Below are 22,899 nucleotides of genomic sequence, written 5' to 3'. Positions count from 1 at the left end.
CAAAGTTAGCATCTTTGATCTCAGACTGCAGAAACAAAACAAAGGTCCATAAAATGATACGTTTTCATATTAATGTCCGTTTTGGTTCCAGTCTGTTGTAATAAATCAATCTTTGTCAAATAGATCCACGAACAACAAGCCTGAGAAACGGGTAAAGCTGCTCTCCCATAAAATGGATCCATAAATCTACTCTTCATTACAGCAACAGCGTCTTCATCCAGATGTTTCTCCAGACCCGCCGCTACGGTTGCTTATTCAACAACTTGTTGTGGAAACCTCTCTGATATGAGGTTCATCTGTTTCATTTTCCCTTTGGGATCAAAGTATTCTTGAGTTGAAAAGATGCAAGCATGATCTCCTCATCGCTTCGCTGAGCAGGAGCGCCATCATCATTACACCACGCCGCCAAGCTACGACCTCACTGAACCGTCTAATGGAAGAAAGGACCTCCCAGCCTGAAGGGCGGGCGGCTGTGGAAGAAGCAATGTGTCGCAATGAGCTTGTCGCAGGTATGATGCAGATATTTTTGATTTATGCCCAATATTGAAGCGTGGTCTGCTCTATGTTATTCCACGCCACAACGCCAGAGGGCCAATCAGGAACTAGCAAGGATTGTGGGTTTCCATGTGTCGGTTTGACGATCTTGTTCGCCGTCTACAACCCCCCATCCAACGCCGGATGACACACACTTCACCCGCGAGTGTTTCCCAAAGACTGGCCGTGGCGCTACGTTTTGACTTCAGGTCCAAACCAACAGACCGTCGCACAGAGCTACAAACTAGCGTCCTGTACGGCGTCTGGGATAGAGTCCGAGGCGTGCCAGGCGCTGTAGACGGCACTATAGCAGGAGTTTCTGCCATTAGGTACCAAACAGGAAATACACATAGAGTAGAGCTAATAGAGAACTGACCAATCAGAGGCCTCCTGTCAGAGTGTCTGCGGAAGGGGTGGGACCTGGTTTCTGAGTATAAACTAGGCTTTAAGTCAGGCTTACACTGTACGATTTTTTTGCCCTTTTCGGGCTAATTCTCCAATCGCGGGAGAATTTTTCGAACGCGCCAACTTTGAGCCTGATGGTGCGTGGTGTAGTGTACAGAGAGCCTCTAATGACCACCATCATCAGGAATCATGGGGTTGAATGTTGAGGGCAAATCGCTCAGTGGGCAAACAAGGATTCTTCTTCTTCTTCTTCCTCTCAGATATAAACCCAGCATCATGGCGGGGGGGCAATGAGTGAAATGGAGTTCTTTCTGTCAAACTGACAGACCGTAGTAGCCATGTTAGCTCAGCCATGTCTTTGTCCAAATACGTCGTCTCCTTTTCTTTTTAGGGCTTTCAGCACAAAGTTGCCCAAATATCCAAGGCAGCGCGTTTCACTCTAGTGAGCTTCATGTTCCTCTGCTACTGGTTTGGCTTCCAGATAGACGAGTCCGAGTAGCGCCATCTCACTGCGGAGCTGAGACCCACCTGGTTTTTAGACGTAGAGTGTGAGCAGGTAGATCGCATCTGAGCGTCGGGTCGCTCAGCATGAGAACAAACATGGTGAGCTGGTAACTCACACTGTGTGACATATAGTGAGCTGTTACTGCGTGCAACGATTGAAAATATCGCACAGTGTTTGCCCGACTTAAACTGTGATCAGAGCAAAGACAAAATCTGATGCAAATCTAATCGCTCTTCTATCTCCTGCTATTTTAAACCCTTAAAACTGAACAACACCCTTGATTTTAACGCTGCCTCGTTTCAACTTTAGAGGTTTGGGTTTTTTTGACCTGATGCTAAATAAAGAAAAGATTGAAACTGCTTGTTGTTTCATGTCTGATTGGACCGGAGGACTCTGCTCAGTTTCTGTAGAGTCTGTAATCCAGCAGAACCGACGGTCTGATATTAGAAGCTTTAATATCTTCTAACCGATATTTTAATCCAGCTTCTTGGCAGCAACAAAACTTTATGAGTATTAAGTGCTAAAACGATGCTGATATAACACTGGGGCAGTGGTAGCACAGTGGTGGACCTGCTGCTCTCCTTTATTTTCCCTTCTGTTTGTTTGGACTTTTGTCTCCAGCAGGAAGTTTAAACATGAAAACAAATAAAACGTCATAAATCTGAAGCCGATCGACAAAATCCAGAAAAAAAAAAAAAAAGAAAATCTCTTTAGAGTTTGTTTTCCAGCACTTACTGATTATAGAGATGTTTGAATTTACAGCTTTTTACACCCAGAGAGGTGACACACCTGAGACTGAGATCAGCCAATCAGAGCTTAGGAGTTGGTGTTGAATCCAGAGCACTGAACAGAATCGGTTACCATGGGAACACAGTAAAAAAAAATAACCCGCCATGATCGCCACTGCAGCACTTGTGGTGTGGTTGCCATGGTTACATTGTTATCAATACGCTGAAAATTTGGGACCGCGTCAGGGATTAAAAATTGTTCAATCGATTTCTTTGAAACTTTTGACTCTCCCTCCTGTAAGCCAATCAGAGACCAGCTTGTGGCGACATCATCAAAGGTCCTCGTCCATGCTGAAGCTGCTCCTCCGGCTGCTGGTCTTAGAGGCTCCACAGGACAGCAGCGGGTCGGACATCACTGCTGCTCCTCCATCTTCCTCCATCAGGAACCCCCCCAGGCTGCTCAGCTCTGTCAGCCCCACGCCGGGAAGCAGGTCCGGAGAGAAGACGGTCGGCGTATCGTGAGACTCCTCCAGGTCCATGAAGCTCAGGGACGGATTAGGCAGCAGAGGAGACAGATGAGTGTTAGGGTCCAAGGAGCTGGATGAGGAGCTTAGTGGAGTGGAGGCAGAGGTGGAGGAGGAGACGCCATTGAGGCGCGCCTGGAGCTCCAACTCCTGGACAAAAGAAAATATATTCAACAATAATTTTAACCTCACCTTGCTGCTTGGACCCCTGTCCCTTATTTCTACACCATCAGCCCCCTCCTCTCACCTGGACACCATCAGCCCCCTCCCCTCACCTGGACACCATCAGCCCCCTCCCCTCACCTGGACACCATCAGCCCCCTCCTCTCACCTGGACACCATCAGCCCCCTCCTCTCACCTGGACACCATCAGCCCCCTCCTCTCACCTGGACACCATCAGCCCCCTCCTCTCACCTGGACACCATCAGCCCCCTCCCCTCACCTGGACACCATCAGCCCCCTCCTCTCACCTGGACACCATCAGCCCCCTCCTCTCACCTGGACACCATCAGCCCCCTCCCCTCACCTGGACACCATCAGCCCCCTCCCCTCACCTGGACACCATCAGCCCCCTCCTCTCACCAGGACACCATCAGCCCCCTCCCCTCACCTGGACACCATCAGCCCCCTCCCCTCACCTGGACACCATCAGCCCCCTCCTCTCACCTGGACACCATCAGCCCCCTCCCCTCACCTGGACACCATCAGCCCCCTCCTCTCACCTGGACACCATCAGCCCCCTCCTCTCACCTGGACACCATCAGCCCCCTCCTCTCACCTGGACACCATCAGCCCCCTCCTCTCACCTGGACACCATCAGCCCCCTCCCCTCACCTGGACACCATCAGCCCCCTCCCCTCACCTGGACACCATCAGCCCCCTCCCCTCACCTGGACACCATCAGCCCCCTCCTCTCACCTGGACACCATCAGCCCCCTCCTCTCACCTGGACACCATCAGCCCCCTCCCCTCACCTGGACACCATCAGCCCCCTCCCCTCACCTGGACACCATCAGCCCCCTCCTCTCACCTGGACACCATCAGCCCCCTCCTCTCACCTGGACACCATCAGCCCCCTCCTCTCACCTGGACACCATCAGCCCCCTCCTCTCACCTGGACACCATCAGCCCCCTCCTCTCACCTGGACACCATCAGCCCCCTCCTCTCACCTGGACACCATCAGCCCCCTCCTCTCACCTGGACACCATCAGCCCCCTCCCCTCACCTGGACACCATCAGCCCCCTCCCCTCACCTGGACACCATCAGCCCCCACCTCTCACCTGGACACCATCAGCCCCCTCCTCTCACCTGGACACCATCAGCCCCCTCCTCTCACCTGGACACCATCAGCCCCCTCCCCTCACCTGGACACCATCAGCCCCCTCCTCTCACCTGGACACCATCAGCCCCCTCCCCTCACCTGGACACCATCAGCCCCCTCCTCTCACCTGGACACCATCAGCCCCCTCCTCTCACCTGGACACCATCAGCCCCCTCCTCTCACCTGGACACCATCAGCCCCCTCCCCTCACCTGGACACCATCAGCCCCCTCCTCTCACCTGGACACCATCAGCCCCCTCCCCTCACCTGTTCACCAACAGGTGATGTCTCCACACCTGGACACTATTAGTCCCAGTCCCCTAAACTGTTCATCATCATGTACTGTCCCCTCTACCAGACACTTAGGTCCCGTCCTCTCGACTGTTCATTAACAAGCCTTGTCCCCTCACCTGGACACTATTAGGTCACGTCCCCTCACCAGGACCCTATTAATCCCAATCTATTCACCTGTTCAGCATCAGGTACTGTCCCTTCTACACTGCACTTAGGCCCCGTCCCCTCACCTGTTCACCAACAAACCCTGTCCCCTCACCTGTCTCATCTCCTCACATGGACACTATCAGGCCGTGTCCCCTCTTTCGTTCACCAATAGATTCTCTCCCCTCACCTGGACATTATCAGACCCCGTCCTCTCACCTGGACATTATCAGACCCCGTCCTCTCACCTGGACATCATCAGACCCTGTCCTTTCACCTGGGCATTATCAGACCCTGTCCTCTCACCTGGACATCATCAGACCCTGTCCTCTCACCTGGACATTATCAGACCCCCTCTCACCTGGACATCATCAGACCCTGTCCTTTCACCTGGGCATTATCAGACCCTGTCCTCTCACCTGGGCATTATCAGACCCCCTCTCACCTGGGCATTATCAGACCCCGCCCTCTCACCTGGACATTATCAGACCCCGTCCTCTCACCTGGACATCATCAGACCCTGTCCTTTCACCTGGACATTATCAGACCCTGTCCTCTCACCTGGGCATTATCAGACCCTGTCCTCTCAACTGGACATCATCAGACCCTGTCCTCTCACCTGGACATTATCAGACCCTGTCCTCTCACCTGGACACTATCAGACCCCGTCCTCTCACCTGGACATTATCAGACCCCGTCCTCTCACCTGGACACTATCAGACCCTGTCCTCTCACCTGGACATTATCAGACCCTGTCCTCTCACCTGGACACTATCAGACCCTGTCCTCTCACCTGGACATTATCAGACCCTGTCCTCTCACCTGGACACTATCAGACCCCGTCCTCTCACCTGGACATTATCAGACCCCGTCCTCTCACCTGGACACTATCAGACCCCGTCCTCTCACCTGGACATTATCAGACCCCGTCCTCTCACCTGGACACTATCAGACCCTGTCCTCTCACCTGGACATTATCAGACCCTGTCCTCTCACCTGGACATTATCAGACCCTGTCCTCTCACCTGGACATTATCAGACCCCGTCCTCTCACCTGGACACTATCAGACCCTGTCCTCTCACCTGGACATTATCAGACCCTGTCCTCTCACCTGGACATTGCCAGACCCTGTCCTCTCACCTGGACATTATCAGACCCCGTCCTCTCACCTGGACACTATCAGACCCCGTCCTCTCACCTGGACATTATCAGACCCCGTCCTCTCACCTGGACATTATCAGACCCCGTCTTCTCACCTGGACATTATCAGACCCTGTCCTCTCACCTGGGCATTATCAGACCCTGTCGTCTCACCTGGACATTGTCAGACCCCGTCCTCTCACCTGGACATTATCAGACCCTGTCCTCTCACCTGGACATTATCAGACCCTGTCCTTTCACCACGACATTATCAGACCCTGTCCTTTCACCTGGACATTGCCAGACCCCGTCCTCTCACCTGGACATTATCAGACCCTGTCCTCTCACCTGGACATTATCAGACCCTGTCCTTTCACCACGACATTATCAGACCCTGTCCTCTCACCTGGACATTGCCAGACCCTGTCCTCTCACCTGGACATTATCAGACCCTGTCCTTTCACCACGACATTATCAGACCCTGTCCTCTCACCTGGACATTGCCAGACCCTGTCCTCTCACCTGGACATTATCAGACCCTGTCCTCTCACCTGGACACTATCAGACCCCGTCCTCTCACATGGACATTATCAGACCCCGTCCTCTCACCTGGGCATTATCAGACCCTGTCCTCTCACCTGGACATTGTCAGACCCCGTCCTCTCACATGGACATTATCAGACCCCGTCCTCTCACCTGGGCATTATCAGACCCCGCCCTCTCACCTGGACATTATCAGACCCCGCCCTCTCACCTGGACATTATCAGACCCTGTCCTCTCACCTGGACATCATCAGACCCTGTCCTTTCACCTGGACATTATCAGACCCTGTCCTCTCACCTGGGCATTATCAGACCCTGTCCTCTCAACTGGACATCATCAGACCCTGTCCTCTCACCTGGACATTATCAGACCCCGTCCTCTCACCTGGACATCATCAGACCCTGTCCTCTCACCTGGGCATTATCAGACCCTGTCCTCTCACCTGGACATTATCAGACCCTGTCCTCTCACCTGGACACTATCAGACCCTGTCCTCTCACCTGGACATTATCAGACCCTGTCCTCTCACCTGGACACTATCAGACCCCGTCCTCTCACCTGGACATTATCAGACCCCGTCCTCTCACCTGGACACTATCAGACCCTGTCCTCTCACCTGGACATTATCAGACCCTGTCCTCTCACCTGGACACTATCAGACCCTGTCCTCTCACCTGGACATTATCAGACCCTGTCCTCTCACCTGGACACTATCAGACCCCGTCCTCTCACCTGGACATTATCAGACCCCGTCCTCTCACCTGGACACTATCAGACCCTGTCCTCTCACCTGGACATTATCAGACCCCGTCCTCTCACCTGGACGCTATCAGACCCTGTCCTCTCACCTGGACATTATCAGACCCTGTCCTCTCACCTGGACATTATCAGACCCTGTCCTCTCACCTGGACATTATCAGACCCCGTCCTCTCACCTGGACACTATCAGACCCTGTCCTCTCACCTGGACATTATCAGACCCTGTCCTCTCACCTGGACATTGCCAGACCCTGTCCTCTCACCTGGACATTATCAGACCCCGTCCTCTCACCTGGACACTATCAGACCCCGTCCTCTCACCTGGACATTATCAGACCCCGTCCTCTCACCTGGACATTATCAGACCCCGTCTTCTCACCTGGACATTATCAGACCCTGTCCTCTCACCTGGGCATTATCAGACCCTGTCCTCTCACCTGGACATTGTCAGACCCCGTCCTCTCACCTGGACATTATCAGACCCCGTCCTCTCACCTGGACATTATCAGACCCTGTCCTTTCACCACGACATTATCAGACCCTGTCCTTTCACCTGGACATTGCCAGACCCCGTCCTCTCACCTGGACATTATCAGACCCTGTCCTCTCACCTGGACATTATCAGACCCTGTCCTTTCACCACGACATTATCAGACCCTGTCCTCTCACCTGGACATTGCCAGACCCTGTCCTCTCACCTGGACATTATCAGACCCTGTCCTTTCACCACGACATTATCAGACCCTGTCCTCTCACCTGGACATTGCCAGACCCTGTCCTCTCACCTGGACATTATCAGACCCTGTCCTCTCACCTGGACACTATCAGACCCCGTCCTCTCACATGGACATTATCAGACCCCGTCCTCTCACCTGGGCATTATCAGACCCTGTCCTCTCACCTGGACATTGTCAGACCCCGTCCTCTCACCTGGACATTATCAGACTCTGTCCTCTGACCTGGACACTCTTGGGTCCTATTTTCTCACCTGGATGCGCAGCAGCAGGGAGCGGTTTGCGCTCTCTAGTCTCCTCTGTCTCTCCTCCATCTCTCGGGCCCTCTGCTGTTCTTTCTGCAGTTTAAGGATGTAATCCACTGACGCCTTCAGGATGGTTCCTTTGTTCCACCTTGTTTCCCTGAATGACCAATAACAGAGCACACCTCCTTAAGGTTCCTCTGGTGGTATAAGCGTTAGGAATCAGTGAATGAAATGTCTAATCATTACTAACGGGTCTGAGGATTTGGGAATCAGTGCTCCGAGCTCTTTGATGCGGTCATTGATGTTGAAGCGTCGCCTCCTCTCAACTGGAAAACACAACAAAATGGTTTTAATGGGATGATGTGAACATCTGCTGTAGAGACAGTGAGACTGACACTGAGATGGGACAGAACTACGGTCAGTACCCTTCATTCAGCGTTCTTCTAGTCAGCATTTGTCCTGCACAGACAAAAGTGTCCTCAGACACAAACCCATTTTATCATATCTACAGCTGGTGTCTCCACTCCCTAGCCAATCAGTGACCAGCTCTCTTCTGATGTCACGACTGTAATTGTATCTAAGCAGGTACTGCATGTAGTACCGGTTCTATGAAAGGTTACTGCTTGGAAGGGATCCAGTCCCAGCTGGTCCTGATGGAAAAGGACCAGCAGTGTCACTTCCTGTTTCAACACCAAATCCTGTCCTGTGATTGGCCGAGTGCTGCAGCAGTACTCACTCAAGTTATGATTGTCCTTCTTCTGCCGCTCCTTCAGCAGAGCTTTGGTTTCCACATCTACAGCAGAAGAAAAAGAAGAAGAAGGAGAGAGGTCAAAGACGGGCGATGGTCCTCTGCTTCCTGGTCTCACTCTCTGCTGGTTTGAACTAACCAGCAGGTTAGCTACAGTAACTACCGGTAGGTGGGATTTACCGGTCTGCTCCCGTTTGACTGCGTGCAGGTCGGCCGGGCAGCTGTTGCTAACGGTGATGGTGGGCGTGGCCATCCCTCCGTACATGTCCAGCATGTTCCCCGCCGTCGGCAGCTGCGACAGACCAATCAGAGGGCACCGTCAGTGATCTAACGCACAACAACCCACTGTTCCTGAACTGGAAGGTCATTTTCTCCTGAAGCTGAACCTGAAACCGGGAGCCGATCTGCACCACCATTTTGGATCAGAACCTGCTGATCCTTCTCCATTGCTCTAACCACAGTTCCTGCTTCTGCCAACAGGGGGAGCTGCTAAGCTCACAGGTGCTGATCCTCCTGGTTCCACTCAGGAGCATCAGTCCAGATGGTTCTGAAAAGGGGCTCCGCTCCATCTCCCCGCCCCTTTACACCCCACACTGTTCTACTGGGACTCTGACCTTTAAACTGGCTCTGCTGCTGGTGAAAATCTCCCGATCCGTTTCCTGCCTAAGACCGTTTGTTTTTAAAGCCTGAAGTTCTGCTGACTGAAGCATTCTTTACTGACTCAGCTGCAAAACAAGGAGCCTAGAAACACAGATTTCAGCAGTAAAACCCAAAAACTGGCAGAACCCAGAGAATCAGCGTGAGAACGAGGCTGGAGGAGAAACAGCTGCGGCTCTAAAGGCACAACAAACTGCAGCATTTACCTGGGATTTAATCCTCCTCTTCTCATGATCCGGCAGCAACACCAAAATCCTCATGTTCCCTGCAGTTTCACACACCCTAACACACACACACACACACACACACACACCTTAACGACACACACACACTCCTTAATGACACACAGAGCGCCTGAGCTGCTGCTCTTCCCCTTTCTGCTCAGACAACTGTTAAAAAATGAGGAAACAAGTCCTTTAAGTCAGAACAGAAAACTCCCACAGCTTCATTATCTCCCTCACACACATGCTTAGGCTCCGCCCACTGAAAGAAGGAAGTGTGGAAAGCTGAAGTGATACTGTCTCATCCAGCTGCTAGCTGTTGACCACCTGAAGCTAACAGAGTGACCCCCCCCCCTCCCCGTGTTTTACCGTGCTGGTGAGCTGCAGGCCAGAATCAATCAATGTGAGGAAATCCTCATTCAGGCTCGACTCCAAACTGATGATGTCATCGATGACGGTCTCCTCCATCTGGATCAGAACCACAGAAATACTGGTTATCCGCAAGAAAGAGGGATGATGGATGGATGGATGGATTATTGATGGATGGATTATTGATGGATGGATTATTGATGGATGGATTATTGATGGATGGATGGATTATTGATGGATGGATTATTGATGGATGGATGGATGGATTATTGATGGATGGATTATTGATGGATGGATTATTGATGGATGGATTATTGATGGAAGGATTATTGATGGATGGATGGATTATGATCTGGTTTACAGTTCTGGTTGAACTGTAAAGTGCCTTGAGATGACGTGTGTTGTGAATTTGGCGCTATATAAATAAACTGAATTGAATTGAATTGAATTATTGATGGATGGATTATTGATGGATGGATGGATGGATTATTGATGGATGGATTATTGATGGATGGATTATTGATGGATGGATTATTGATGGAAGGATTATTGATGGATGGATGGATTATTGATGGATGGATGGATGGATGGATGGATTATTGATGGATGGATGGATGGATGGATTATTGATGGATGGATTATTGATGGATGGATTATTGATGGATGGATGGATTATTGATGGATGGATTATTGATGGATGGATGGATGGATTATTGATGGATGGATTATTGATGGATGGATTATTGATGGAAGGATTATTGATGGATGGATGGATTATTGATGGATGGATTATTGATGGATGGATGGATGGATTATTGATGGATGGATTATTGATGGATGGATTATTGATGGATGGATTATTGATGGAAGGATTATTGATGGATGGATGGATTATTGATGGATGGATGGATGGATGGATGGATTATTGATGGATGGATGGATTATTGATGGATGGATGGATGGATTATTGATGGATGGATGGATGGATGGATGGATGGATTATTGATGGATGGATGGATGGATGGATGGATGGATGGATTATTGATGGAAGGATTATTGATGGATGGATGGATGGATTATTGATGGATGGATTATTGATGGATGGATGGATTATTGATGGATGGATGGATGGATGGATGGATTATTGATGGATGGATGGATGGATGGATTATTGATGGATGGATGGATGGATTATTGATGGATGGATGGATGGATGGATGGATTATTGATGGATGGATGGATGGATGGATTATTGATGGATGGATGGATGGATGGATGGATGGATGGATTATTGATGGATGGATGGATGGATGGATGGATTATTGATGGATGGATGGATGGATTATTGATGGAAGGATTATTGATGGATGGATGGATGGATTATTGATGGATGGATTATTGATGGATGGATTATTGATGGAAGGATTATTGATGGATGGATTATTGATGGATGGATGGGTTATTGATGGATGGATGGATTATTGATGGATGGATTATTGATGGATGGATTATTGATGGATTATTGATGGATGGATTATTGATGGATTATTGATGGATGGATGGATGGATTATTGATGGATGGATGGATTATTGATGGATGGATTGATGGATGGATGGATGGATGGATGGATGGATTATTGATGGATGGATGGATTATTGATGGATGGATGGATTATTGATGGATGGATGGATGGATGGATGGATGGATGGATGGATGGATGGATGGATTATTGATGGATGGATGGATGGATGGATGGATGGATTATTGATGGATGAATGAATGAATGAATGAATGAATGGATGGATGGATTATTGATGAATGGATGAATGAATGAATGAATGAATGAATGAATGAATGAATGAATGGATTATTGATGAATGGATGGATGGATGGATGGATGAATGAATGAATGAATGGATGGATGGATTATTGATGAATGAATGGATGGATTATTGATGAATGGATGGATGGATGGATGAATGAATGAATGAATGAATGGATGGATGGATTATTGATGAATGGATGGATGGATTATTGATGAATGGATGGATGGATGGATGAATGAATGAATGAATGAATGAATGGATGGATGGATGGATTATTGATGGATGGATGGATTATTGATGGATGGATGAATGAATGAATGAATGAATGAATGGATGGATGGATTATTGATGGATGGATGGATGGATGAATGAATGAATGGATGGATTATTGATGGATGGATGGATGGATGGATTATTGATGGATGGATGGATGGATGGATGGATGGATGGATTATTGATGGATGGATGAATGAATGAATGAATGAATGGATGGATTATTGATGGATGGATGGATGAATGAATGAATGGATGGATGGATTATTGATGGATTAATGGATGGATGAATGAATGAATGGATGAATGAATGAATGGATGAATGAATGGATGGATGATGGATGGATGGTTGATGGATGGATGGATGGATTATTGATGGATGGATGGATTATTGATGGATTAATGGGTGGATGAATGAATGAATGAATGAATGAATGGATGGATGGATGGATGGATGGATGGATGGATGGATGAATGGATGGATTATTGATGGATGGATGGATGCATTATTGGATGGATGAATGAATGGATGGATGGATAAATGAATGGATGGATGGATGGATGGATAAATGAATGGATGGATGGATTATTGATGGATGGATTATTGATGGATGGATGGATTATTGATGGATGGATGGATGGATTATTGATGGATTGATGGATGGATGAATGAATGAATGAATGGATGGATGGATTATAAATGGATGGATGGATTATTGATGGATTGATGAATGAATGAATGGATGAATGGATGGATGGATGGATGAATGAATGAATGGATGGATGAATGGATGGTTGATGGATGGATGGATGGATTATTGATGGATGGATAGATTATTGATGGATTAATGGGTGGATGAATGAATGAATGAATGGATGAATGGATGAATGGATGGATGAATGGATGGATTATTGATGGATGGATGGATGCATTATTGGATGGATGAATGAATGGATGGATGGATAAATGAATGGATGGATGGATGGATGGATGAATGGATGGATGGATTATTGATGGATGGATGGATTATTGATGGATGGATGGATGGATTATTGATGGATTGATGGATGGATGAATGAATGAATGAATGAATGAATGAATGGATGGATGGATTATAAATGGATGGATGGATTATTGATGGATTGATGAATGAATGAATGGATGAATGGATGGATGGATTATTGATGGATGGATTATTGATGGATTGATGAATGAATGAATGGATGGATGGATGGATTATTGATGGATGGATTATTGATGGATGGATTATTGATGAATGAATGAATGAATGAATGAATGGATGGATTGTAAATGGATGGATGGATGGATTATTGATGGATTGATGAATGAATGAATGAATGAATGAATGGATGAATGGATGGATTATTGATGGATGGATGGATGGATGGATGGATTATTGATGGATTGATGAATGAATGAATGAATGAATGAATGAATGAATGAATGGATGGATGGATTATTGATGGATGGATGGATGGATGGATGGATTATTGATGGATGGATGGATTATTGATGAATGAATGAATGGATGGATTATAAATGGATGGATGGATTATTGATGGATTGATGAATGAATGAATGGATGGATGGATGGATTATTGATGGATGGATGGATGGATTATTGATGGATGGATGGGTTATTGATGGATTAATGAATGAATGAATGAATGGAGGAATGGATGGATGAATGGATGGATTATTGATGAATGGATGGATGGATTATTGGATGGATGAATGAATGGATGGATGGATAAATGAATGGATGGATGGATGAATGGATGGATTATTGATGGATGGATTATTGATGGATGGATGGATTATTGATGGATGGATGGATGGATGGATGGATGGATGAATGAATGAATGAATGGATGGATGGATTATTGATGAATGAATGGATGGATTATTGATGAATGGATGGATGGATGGATGAATGAATGAATGAATGAATGGATGGATGGATTATTGATGAATGGATGGATGGATTATTGATGAATGGATGGATGGATGGATGGATGAATGAATGAATGAATGAATGAATGGATGGATGGATGGATTATTGATGGATGGATGGATTATTGATGGATGGATGGATGAATGAATGAATGAATGAATGAATGGATGGATGGATTATTGATGGATGGATGGATGGATGAATGAATGAATGGATGGATTATTGATGGATGGATGGATGGATGGATTATTGATGGATGGATGGATGGATGGATGGATGGATGGATTATTGATGGATGGATGAATGAATGAATGAATGAATGGATGGATTATTGATGGATGGATGGATGAATGAATGAATGGATGGATGGATTATTGATGGATTAATGGATGGATGAATGAATGAATGGATGAATGAATGGATGAATGAATGGATGGATGATGGATGGATGGATGGATGGATGGATTATTGATGGATGGATGGATTATTGATGGATTAATGGGTGGATGAATGAATGAATGAATGAATGAATGGATGAATGGATGGATGGATGGATGGATGGATGGATGGATGGATGGATGGATGGATGAATGGATGGATTATTGATGGATGGATGGATGCATTATTGGATGGATGAATGAATGGATGGATGGATAAATGAATGGATGGATGGATGGATGGATAAATGAATGGATGGATGGATTATTGATGGATGGATTATTGATGGATGGATGGATTATTGATGGATGGATGGATGGATTATTGATGGATTGATGGATGGATGAATGAATGAATGAATGGATGGATGGATTATAAATGGATGGATGGATTATTGATGGATTGATGAATGAATGAATGGATGAATGGATGGATGGATGGATGAATGAATGAATGGATGGATGAATGGATGGTTGATGGATGGATGGATGGATTATTGATGGATGGATAGATTATTGATGGATTAATGGGTGGATGAATGAATGAATGAATGGATGAATGGATGAATGGATGGATGAATGGATGGATTATTGATGGATGGATGGATGCATTATTGGATGGATGAATGAATGGATGGATGGATAAATGAATGGATGGATGGATGGATGGATGAATGGATGGATGGATTATTGATGGATGGATGGATTATTGATGGATGGATGGATGGATTATTGATGGATTGATGGATGGATGAATGAATGAATGAATGAATGAATGAATGAATGAATGGATGGATGGATTATAAATGGATGGATGGATTATTGATGGATTGATGAATGAATGAATGGATGAATGGATGGATGGATGGATTATTGATGGATGGATTATTGATGGATGGATTATTGATGGATTGATGAATGAATGAATGGATGGATGGATTATTGATGGATGGATTATTGATGGATGGATTATTGATGAATGAATGAATGAATGAATGAATGAATGAATGAATGGATGGATTGTAAATGGATGGATGGATGGATTATTGATGGATTGATGAATGAATGAATGAATGAATGGATGAATGGATGGATTATTGATGGATGGATGGATGGATGGATGGATGGATGGATGGATGGATGGATGGATGGATTATTGATGGATGAATGAATGAATGAATGGATGGATGGATTATTGATGGATGGATGGATGGATGGATGGATTATTGATGGATGGATGGATTATTGATGAATGAATGAATGGATGGATTATAAATGGATGGATGGATTATTGATGGATTGATGGATGGATTATTGATGGATGGATGGGTTATTGATGGATTAATGAATGAATGAATGAATGGAGGAATGGATGGATGAATGGATGGATTATTGATGAATGGATGGATGGATTATTGGATGGATGAATGAATGGATGGATGGATAAATGAATGGATGGATGGATGAATGGATGGATTATTGATGGATGGATTATTGATGGATGGATGGATTATTGATGGATGGATGGATGGATGGATGGATTATTGATGGATGAATGAATGAATGAATGAATGGATGGATGGATTATAAATGGATGGATGGATTATTGATGGATTGATGAATGAATGAATGGATGGATGGATTATTGATGGATGGATGGATGGATTATTGATGGATGGATTATTGATGGATGGATTATTGATGGATTGATGAATGAATGAATGAATGAATGAATGAATGAATGAATGAATGAATGAATGAATGGATGGATGGATGGATGGATTATTGATGGATGGATGGATTATTGATGGATTGATGAATGAATGAATGAATGAATGAATGAATGAATGAATGAATGAATGAATGAATGAATGAATGAATGAATGGATGGATGGATGGATTATTGATGGATGGATTATTGATGGATGGATTATTGATGGATGGATGGATTATTGATGGATGGATTATTGATGAATGAATGAATGAATGAATGAATGAATGAATGAATGAATGGATGAATGAACGAAGGAGTGCAACTGCAGTGTTTTTGCTGAACAGGAAGTCGTTTTTTTTCTTGGTCAGACGGACTGACTCAGATCCTGGAGAAGAGCAGAACTCAGCAGAACTCAGCAGAACTCAGCCGGACAGGAAGCAGCATCAGCTCTAACAGGAAGCAGCATCAGCTCTAACTGCTTCCTGTCTTCCTGCTGGCCGATCAGAACCGGCCGAGGAGCTAAGCAGAACCTGCTGCTGTCACGACCCAATTCTAGCGGTTACCTCTTGCTTTGGGCTACTCTCATTGGACAGCTCGATAGCGGAGTCCTGTTTGGGGGAGGGGCTTGGCTGCACGGCTGGCTGCTGATTGGCTGTCATAGTATTGGACAGGTACTGTCGGACCTGCTGCCTCTGAGCCTGCTGGATGTGGTACCTGGTGGGGTTCTCCAGGTGGGTTTGCACCTGCCAGACACACAGTGGGAGGAGCTAAGAGTGACACCAAGGTTTAATTGTTCTCCATTCATGTGTAGCATGGGACGTCCCGCACCTTCAGCACCTCCACAGGAACCTGAGCAGGCGTACAGGAAGTGGTCACAGTCAGGCTAATAGGGGAGGAGGTGTCAATGGAGCGCTGCTGCTGCTGCGCCTCCTTCTGCTCCTCCTCCAGAGCCTGCTGACGCATAAGCCCCTGACGCAACAGAACCCTGCAGGAGCAGAAAGAAGAGGAGCAGGTTACCACAGCTCCCCCCACAGGACAACCAGGGAAAAACCTCAGAAGAAAAAGCGCTTCTGCTGACCTTGATGACATCACTGACGGGAGTGAGGATGAAGCTGAGGATGAGGGGGAGGCTGCCGAGGAGCTGAAAGGAGAGACAGAGGGAGTTCATCCTGTTTTTCATTTAATAATCTCTGTTCTAAGCAATCTGTCCTGCTCAAGGACGCAGAAGGGCTGAACACAGCCTCTGAGTACGATTACAACGCTACGCTAACGTTTCTTTGTTAGAATAATCTTATCCGTTTTTCAGGGCTACTAGAAACGGTCTATGACTATGACCTGGATGAATCTTCAGCAGCATAACTGATCATTTGTTTGCAGGAACTAGTCTGTGTCAGATTAAGGTGATTAAGAGGAAATAGTTTGTTCCTGGTGACTGTTTTTTTTTTTTTTTTTTGCAGGAAATAATTTGTAATTAGTCGGCTGCTTGCAGAAATTAGTCTGACCCAATGAACTAGTCTGTGCTTGGCCAGAGGTTTTCAGGAATTAGTCGGTACCTGGAGGCTTCAATGTTCAATCTGAGGTACCTGATGTTGACTGGCTGACTCTTGATCTGGTAGAAGGTATCGCTGTCCGTAGGAATCAAACCGTCAACCTCGATGTCCGCCACGATCCCAGACTCCATCCTGAAATATGGAGAATCAACCAATCAGAAGCCGGCATGAGAAACTCAACCAATCACAGCTGACCGAGCTACGGTTCTTCGCTTTTAGCGAAGATGATAGTTCCGCCCCCTCCGTGAGTTTGACCAGTTGTGCTTTGGTGGATCCCACAGCAGCCTGAGCTTTTTGGGGACATTTTATTGATCCTCGATTAAAAGCAGGAATTAGGAAAGGAGCCATTTAAAAACCGCCTAACATCTGATGATGAGCGGTTCACTAAATAAACCTGGTTTGTTTTTAGTTTCTGTTCTTAAACTCAGGTCCAATTAATGCACGTTCTATAGAATGAAGAGAGAACCGGTCAGGACACATGAAGTAGCCTAAATGATCGTAAATATCAACACATCCTGACCCGATCCAAAGACATTCAGCAACAAACGGACAAGAGTCTCTGACATTCTTCTATCAGCCTCTAAGAGCTCCACCAGGACTCATCCAGGAGGTCCTAGAAGAACCCAGAGCTACGGCTAAAGTCCTCAGATAAGTACAGTTTAAGCTATAGCTGCGAGCAACGATTGAAAATATCATGCAGTGTTTGTCCGACTTTAGCAATGTACAAAAAACTATTTAAAAAACGATTTAATATCAAATCTGACGTCTTACGCCTGTCTATAGACTATAGGTATGCTGGTCTGACAGAACAGAGTTTGAGCCCCACTCCCACAGACTGCCACTCTGGGTCCCTGAGCAAAGACCCTTAACCCCAGTCTGCTCTCTGGGCGCCGCACAATGGCAGCCCACTGCTCCCCAAGGGGAAGGGTTAAATGCAGAGAATGAATTTCGCTGCTCTGTACTCGTGACAGTGGAATAACAATAAAAAAGGCTGAAATTAAAGAGATCCCTGAACTTCTGGGAGATTATTCAGCTGATATTCAGGTCCAGACTCCCGATCTGATCCATAAAGTCATAGGGAAGCGGCTGTTCCAACCGAATTCTCCTGAGTGTTGCCCGACTTTACACGAGTGAATAAAGTGAATGTGATTGGTCGATTATCAAGGGGGCGGGATTGTTGTGGAGGAAGGTTCGCAAACATTTTTGGTTGTGGTCGGTTTGACAGAAGCATCTTGCTAACCAGTTAGCATCTTAGTGCTAGCAGGTTCCCAATGGGAAATTCCATTGGGACCAAGTAGCACTAAATTGGTGACTTAGAAACGACGCTGTCAAGGAACGCTATGGACAGCGGAAACATGCAAGAGGAGGAGAGTTTAGTGTCGGAGGTCGTGGATGAGTCTCCTCCGTCATCCATTTTTTATTTAGAGGAGGAAAGCGGGGACGAAGATGTTGTGGAAGAGGACGCCAGGGCGGCAGAAGCTTGGTTTGGTGTAGAAGACTTCCAGCCGTACATGTTTGAGCCCTTGCCTTGCAACGCTGCCAGTTCTGTTAGCTCTACGCCTGCTGAAGACACAGACGTCCATCCCCGTGAACACTGGGACGCAACTCAATGGGAAAGGAAAGGATTCTGATTTCAACCGTTGCGTATATTAGCTGCGACACATGAATCAAGATGCTATGACCGAAAACATTTGATTGACAGATGACCGTTGATATATGATTGGCCGAATTTAGGTGTTCAGGCTGACGTAGAACTAACTGGCCTGCAGAAGATAACGGAAAGATTTTAGGACAGGATTTTTTTTTTAAAGAAATTTTCTAAATTTTGGGACAATATCATCTGATAAAGAGAACATTTATACCAGAATGATTGACATTTAAATACGACTTTAATAAGAGGTTCTGGTCACCTGAGCTCATTGGAACCAGAGCAGAAGGTTCCACTGGACTGGACCCAGAACCAGCTGGTTTAAAGGGTCTCAGGTTCTGATTCGAACCGGTTCTGGAAGGCCTTCAAAGCTGGTAGGACAGGAGGGATGAAGAGCTCAGTCACTTCCCACCGGTCCCTCTGATCCACACCCTGGACCCCCCCATCCCACCCCACAGTCTGCTTGTTTGTTTCTACTTTTGCTTACTGTCTCTGTTTTCCCAGAAAGCTGAACAGATCCAGTCTTGTTGAAACCATGACCCCCCCCCAGCTTCCCACAGCTGTATCCAAAACAAGCCTCACATCCGTTTCCCACATCACGCCATAATCCACCAATCAGGGCCCGCTTCCCAGGGAGGACAGGCAAACGCTTCACAGCTCCAGAACATCTGAGGTGGCGTCAAAGCAAAAGCCATGAAGGCTTTGCTTCTGAGGAGGAAGAGGAGAAAAAAAGAGGAAGAGGGGATGAAGATGGAGGAGTTGGCTGCTCCCCCCTGGGAAAGGAAAGAGGGAGATTAGTGCTTGATGAGTCATGCAGAGGGAGGTTCAGGGGTCAAAAGTCAAAAAGAAAAACAACAACAACCTGCCACCATCATCATCATCTTCATCAGTGTGCAGCTTCAGCATTCCAGTCTGGCAAATATTAACCTTAACCCCTGTCCTGCCCTCCGCTGCTCCTTCACACCAAACTCCATTCAGAAATCCGCTTATTTAAGCTTCACTTTAATCATCCTCCCATGAGATCATTTAAACCTTAAACTAAAGAAACACGGTTTTATAACAACAGTTCCAAAACAGAAAAACCATGTAACGCCAAGCCGAACCCATCAGAAGCGAACCTTTATCTGAAAAATTATGTCGGTTTAGTTTGATGCAAATACATTATTACCAAAAACTGTTGAATAAGCGAAAATGTACTGTTTTCCTAAAGGATTTCTGTAAAGGCGCAGATAACGGAAACACTTCCGGACTTACTGGACCAAGTTAAGAGTTTCGGCGGAGTCCAGGATCACGAACACGGTGTGAGGAACCGAGGCCTCCTGGTGGTCCGGTTCGGTTCGGCCCCGGTTCTGATCTACGGTCCGGATCTTATCCGAGCCGACGTCTGACATTTCTCCCGAGGAGCAATGAGCGGAGAGGGGAGATGTTCAGACGGAGAACCGGCGATCAAATCTGGAGCTCCGGAGGAGGAGGGGGGGAGAGCAGATCTGATGAAGCCCTGCTGGGAGCTGCTGAGGCTGCCGAACCGAACCGAGCCGAACCGAACCGAACCGAACAGGCAGAGCTCTGTGCGCAGAGATAAAACACACAGATCAAACAGGCACATTCCAGAGCTGCTGATCCAGATCTAGACATTCCTGACTGGTCCAGGATTTCTCCCACATGTCTTCCTTTAGCCTCAGCCCCCCTTCCGATAAATATTAAAAACAGAAGAAGACATTTAACATTTAGATTATAATAAATAAAGGGTCAAAAAACTAAATTAGGACACATCTGAAAATCTGCTCCTGTTCCTTTAAATCTGATTTTTCTATTTTACTTTCATATTTTTTTATTTTTAATAGGAAAACTTAATACAATGTTTACCTTTAGGAACTTCTCTGCCTATAATGACTGATTCAGTTTTCTTTCTGTTCATAAAATCAAACTTTTATGTCTTTGAATGATAAAAAAAACAGTTTGTTTCCACATTAAACCAATAATCTATTCTACTTTTAATATTTCTATGTCTGTGGGGCGGGGCTTGATGTTCTGATGGAACTCTGCTGAACCAATGAGATGTAGTTTTTTTTTCTGCCACCAGCCAATAGGATAGAGCGGGACTTTTGTCTCAGCGAATCGGCTGCGCGGCTGAGGCTCGATGTCCGCCATGTTGTTAGTTTTGTATGAGGGGGAATTCCCTGCCAACGTCATCCTCCTCAGCACTGATTGGTTGGGATGAGACTTGCTGCGCTTCGACCAATCAGAGGCCCGATACAGGCTTTCTTTTTTTTTTTATCTTCATTGGAGATTTTTTTTGTACTACAAGAAATAAGTACAATTTCCAATGAAAAATCGCCTGGGGTTTTATCAAAAATAGTAATAATAAATAAAATATAACTGATTAAACATAAAAATAGTAAAATTATTGAATAAAGCTAGACATAGGAGCATATAAATGGATTACATAAATATTTTGAATTTAGAGCATAGAGATAAAGTTTTAACAGCCTTTCTGTTATTGGAGGAGGATAGTGTGGAAAATTAAGTTGTTGCTTCCTTTAAGAAAGAGATAAATGAGGGTTTGGTCATGATAATTTTACATTTATGGATATAAAATTTGGCCAACAGAAGCAAACTATTACATAAAAAGAAAAAATATAGGAGGAAATCCAAACGGAGAAGCGGATCGTTGTTACTGTGCCAATGAGAAGCTGATGGGGTCTGCATTCAGGACCTCTGGAGGTCTCTCACATCCAAACAGATTAACAGCCTGTGGGAAACATCTGGATCATCTGCTGAGGAATGGAAGTTCCTGCTGAGAACAAACCGCTTATATAAAGCTGGTGGAGACATCATTTGTTTACTGTCTGGCTCAATCCTCTGCTGCCAAAATAAAAACAATCATCTTCCAGCTTTCTGCTGCTCATGCAGCACCTCTGCACCCCTGCATGTTTATAGGTCTGTGTGTCAATGACAGGTAAAACAAACTAAATACAGCTAAATCCCAGTCTGGTGGATCCTTCTACCACTAAGTGTTTGTATAGTTTCCTAGTTCATATTTAGTTCCAGATTTAGTTTATTCCATTCAGATTTATTTTTTTCTAATGGGTGTAAACTTCAGTTAATCTGTCTGACTGGTTTAACTCACACTTGTTATTTTCTCTGAGGTTCAAATGCAGATCAGCCTTGGGTGGAAGCTGGAACATACCACTGTCCCAAAGAACTGAGGGGGGGATTTTGTTTACATTGACCTTAGTTATTTTGTCACCTTAATATTCACTTATTTGTGCTAAGTTAAAGAGTTGTTTAATTTGTTTAATATGTTTTAGTTTTGTTTGGGAGGGCCAGTAACACATTGGTGGAAAATGAGGGAATTAGACGACTTTTTACGTCCCTGATGGGTCCCTGGTGATGCTGTTTTATTAATGGAAAAGCAGAAGATGCTTAAACTTTTTTTTAATCATGGCTACGGATTGATGCTAACATGTTTGTTAGCTGTCAGAATTCTGAAATTAAAGTCAGAATTCTGACATATTTCCAATATCAAATGGTAATGATATTTAAAAAACATGTTAACCTTAATGTTAACCAGAGGGGATTTACCATTAGGCAATAC

General features: G+C 45.7%; 1 protein-coding gene across 3 annotated transcripts; it reads right to left on the bottom strand.

Moving 5' to 3' along the window:
• Positions 1-1,770: 1,770 nt before the first annotated feature.
• On the bottom strand, positions 1,771-20,972 carry tfe3a (transcription factor binding to IGHM enhancer 3a). 3 transcript variants are annotated; one of them, XM_038298447.1, is made up of 11 exons: positions 20,556-20,967; positions 17,687-17,785; positions 17,182-17,244; positions 16,932-17,088; positions 16,667-16,846; positions 9,877-9,975; positions 8,810-8,921; positions 8,618-8,674; positions 8,132-8,207; positions 7,891-8,038; positions 1,771-2,846 (listed from the first exon to the last, which is right to left on the bottom strand). In XM_038298447.1, the coding sequence occupies exons 1-11, from the start codon at positions 20,690-20,692 to the stop codon at positions 2,505-2,507; spliced, it is 1,470 nt and encodes a 489-aa protein (XP_038154375.1). In that variant the 5' UTR covers positions 20,693-20,967; the 3' UTR covers positions 1,771-2,504. The 3 variants fall into 3 exon arrangements, with proteins under 3 accessions (XP_038154375.1, XP_038154374.1, XP_038154376.1); XM_038298446.1 differs by having other exon boundaries at positions 8,618-8,921; positions 20,556-20,972; XM_038298448.1 differs by lacking the exon at positions 20,556-20,967 and adding an exon at positions 19,564-19,711 and having other exon boundaries at positions 8,618-8,921.
• Between the last annotated feature and the right edge of the window lie 1,927 nt (positions 20,973-22,899).

The sequence above is a fragment of the Cyprinodon tularosa genome, unplaced genomic scaffold, assembly GCF_016077235.1.
Source record: "Cyprinodon tularosa strain WSP-4 unplaced genomic scaffold, ASM1607723v1 ctg407, whole genome shotgun sequence".
In the NCBI taxonomy this organism is placed as follows: domain Eukaryota; kingdom Metazoa; phylum Chordata; class Actinopteri; order Cyprinodontiformes; family Cyprinodontidae; genus Cyprinodon; species Cyprinodon tularosa.
This window is presented reverse-complemented; position numbering and strand designations above follow the sequence as displayed.

Coding starts and splice junctions, on each gene's coding strand:
- tfe3a (XM_038298446.1), bottom strand. CDS start 20,692: ATGTCAGACGTCGGCTCGGATAAGATCCGGACCGTAGATCAGAACCGG. Junction 17,245..17,686: donor AGTCAGCCAGTCAACATCAG/GTACCTCAGATT, acceptor CTCTCCTTTCAG/CTCCTCGGCAGCCTCCCCCT. Junction 8,208..8,617: donor GAAGGACAATCATAACTTGA/GTGAGTACTGCT, acceptor TGTGTTTTCCAG/TTGAGAGGAGGCGACGCTTC.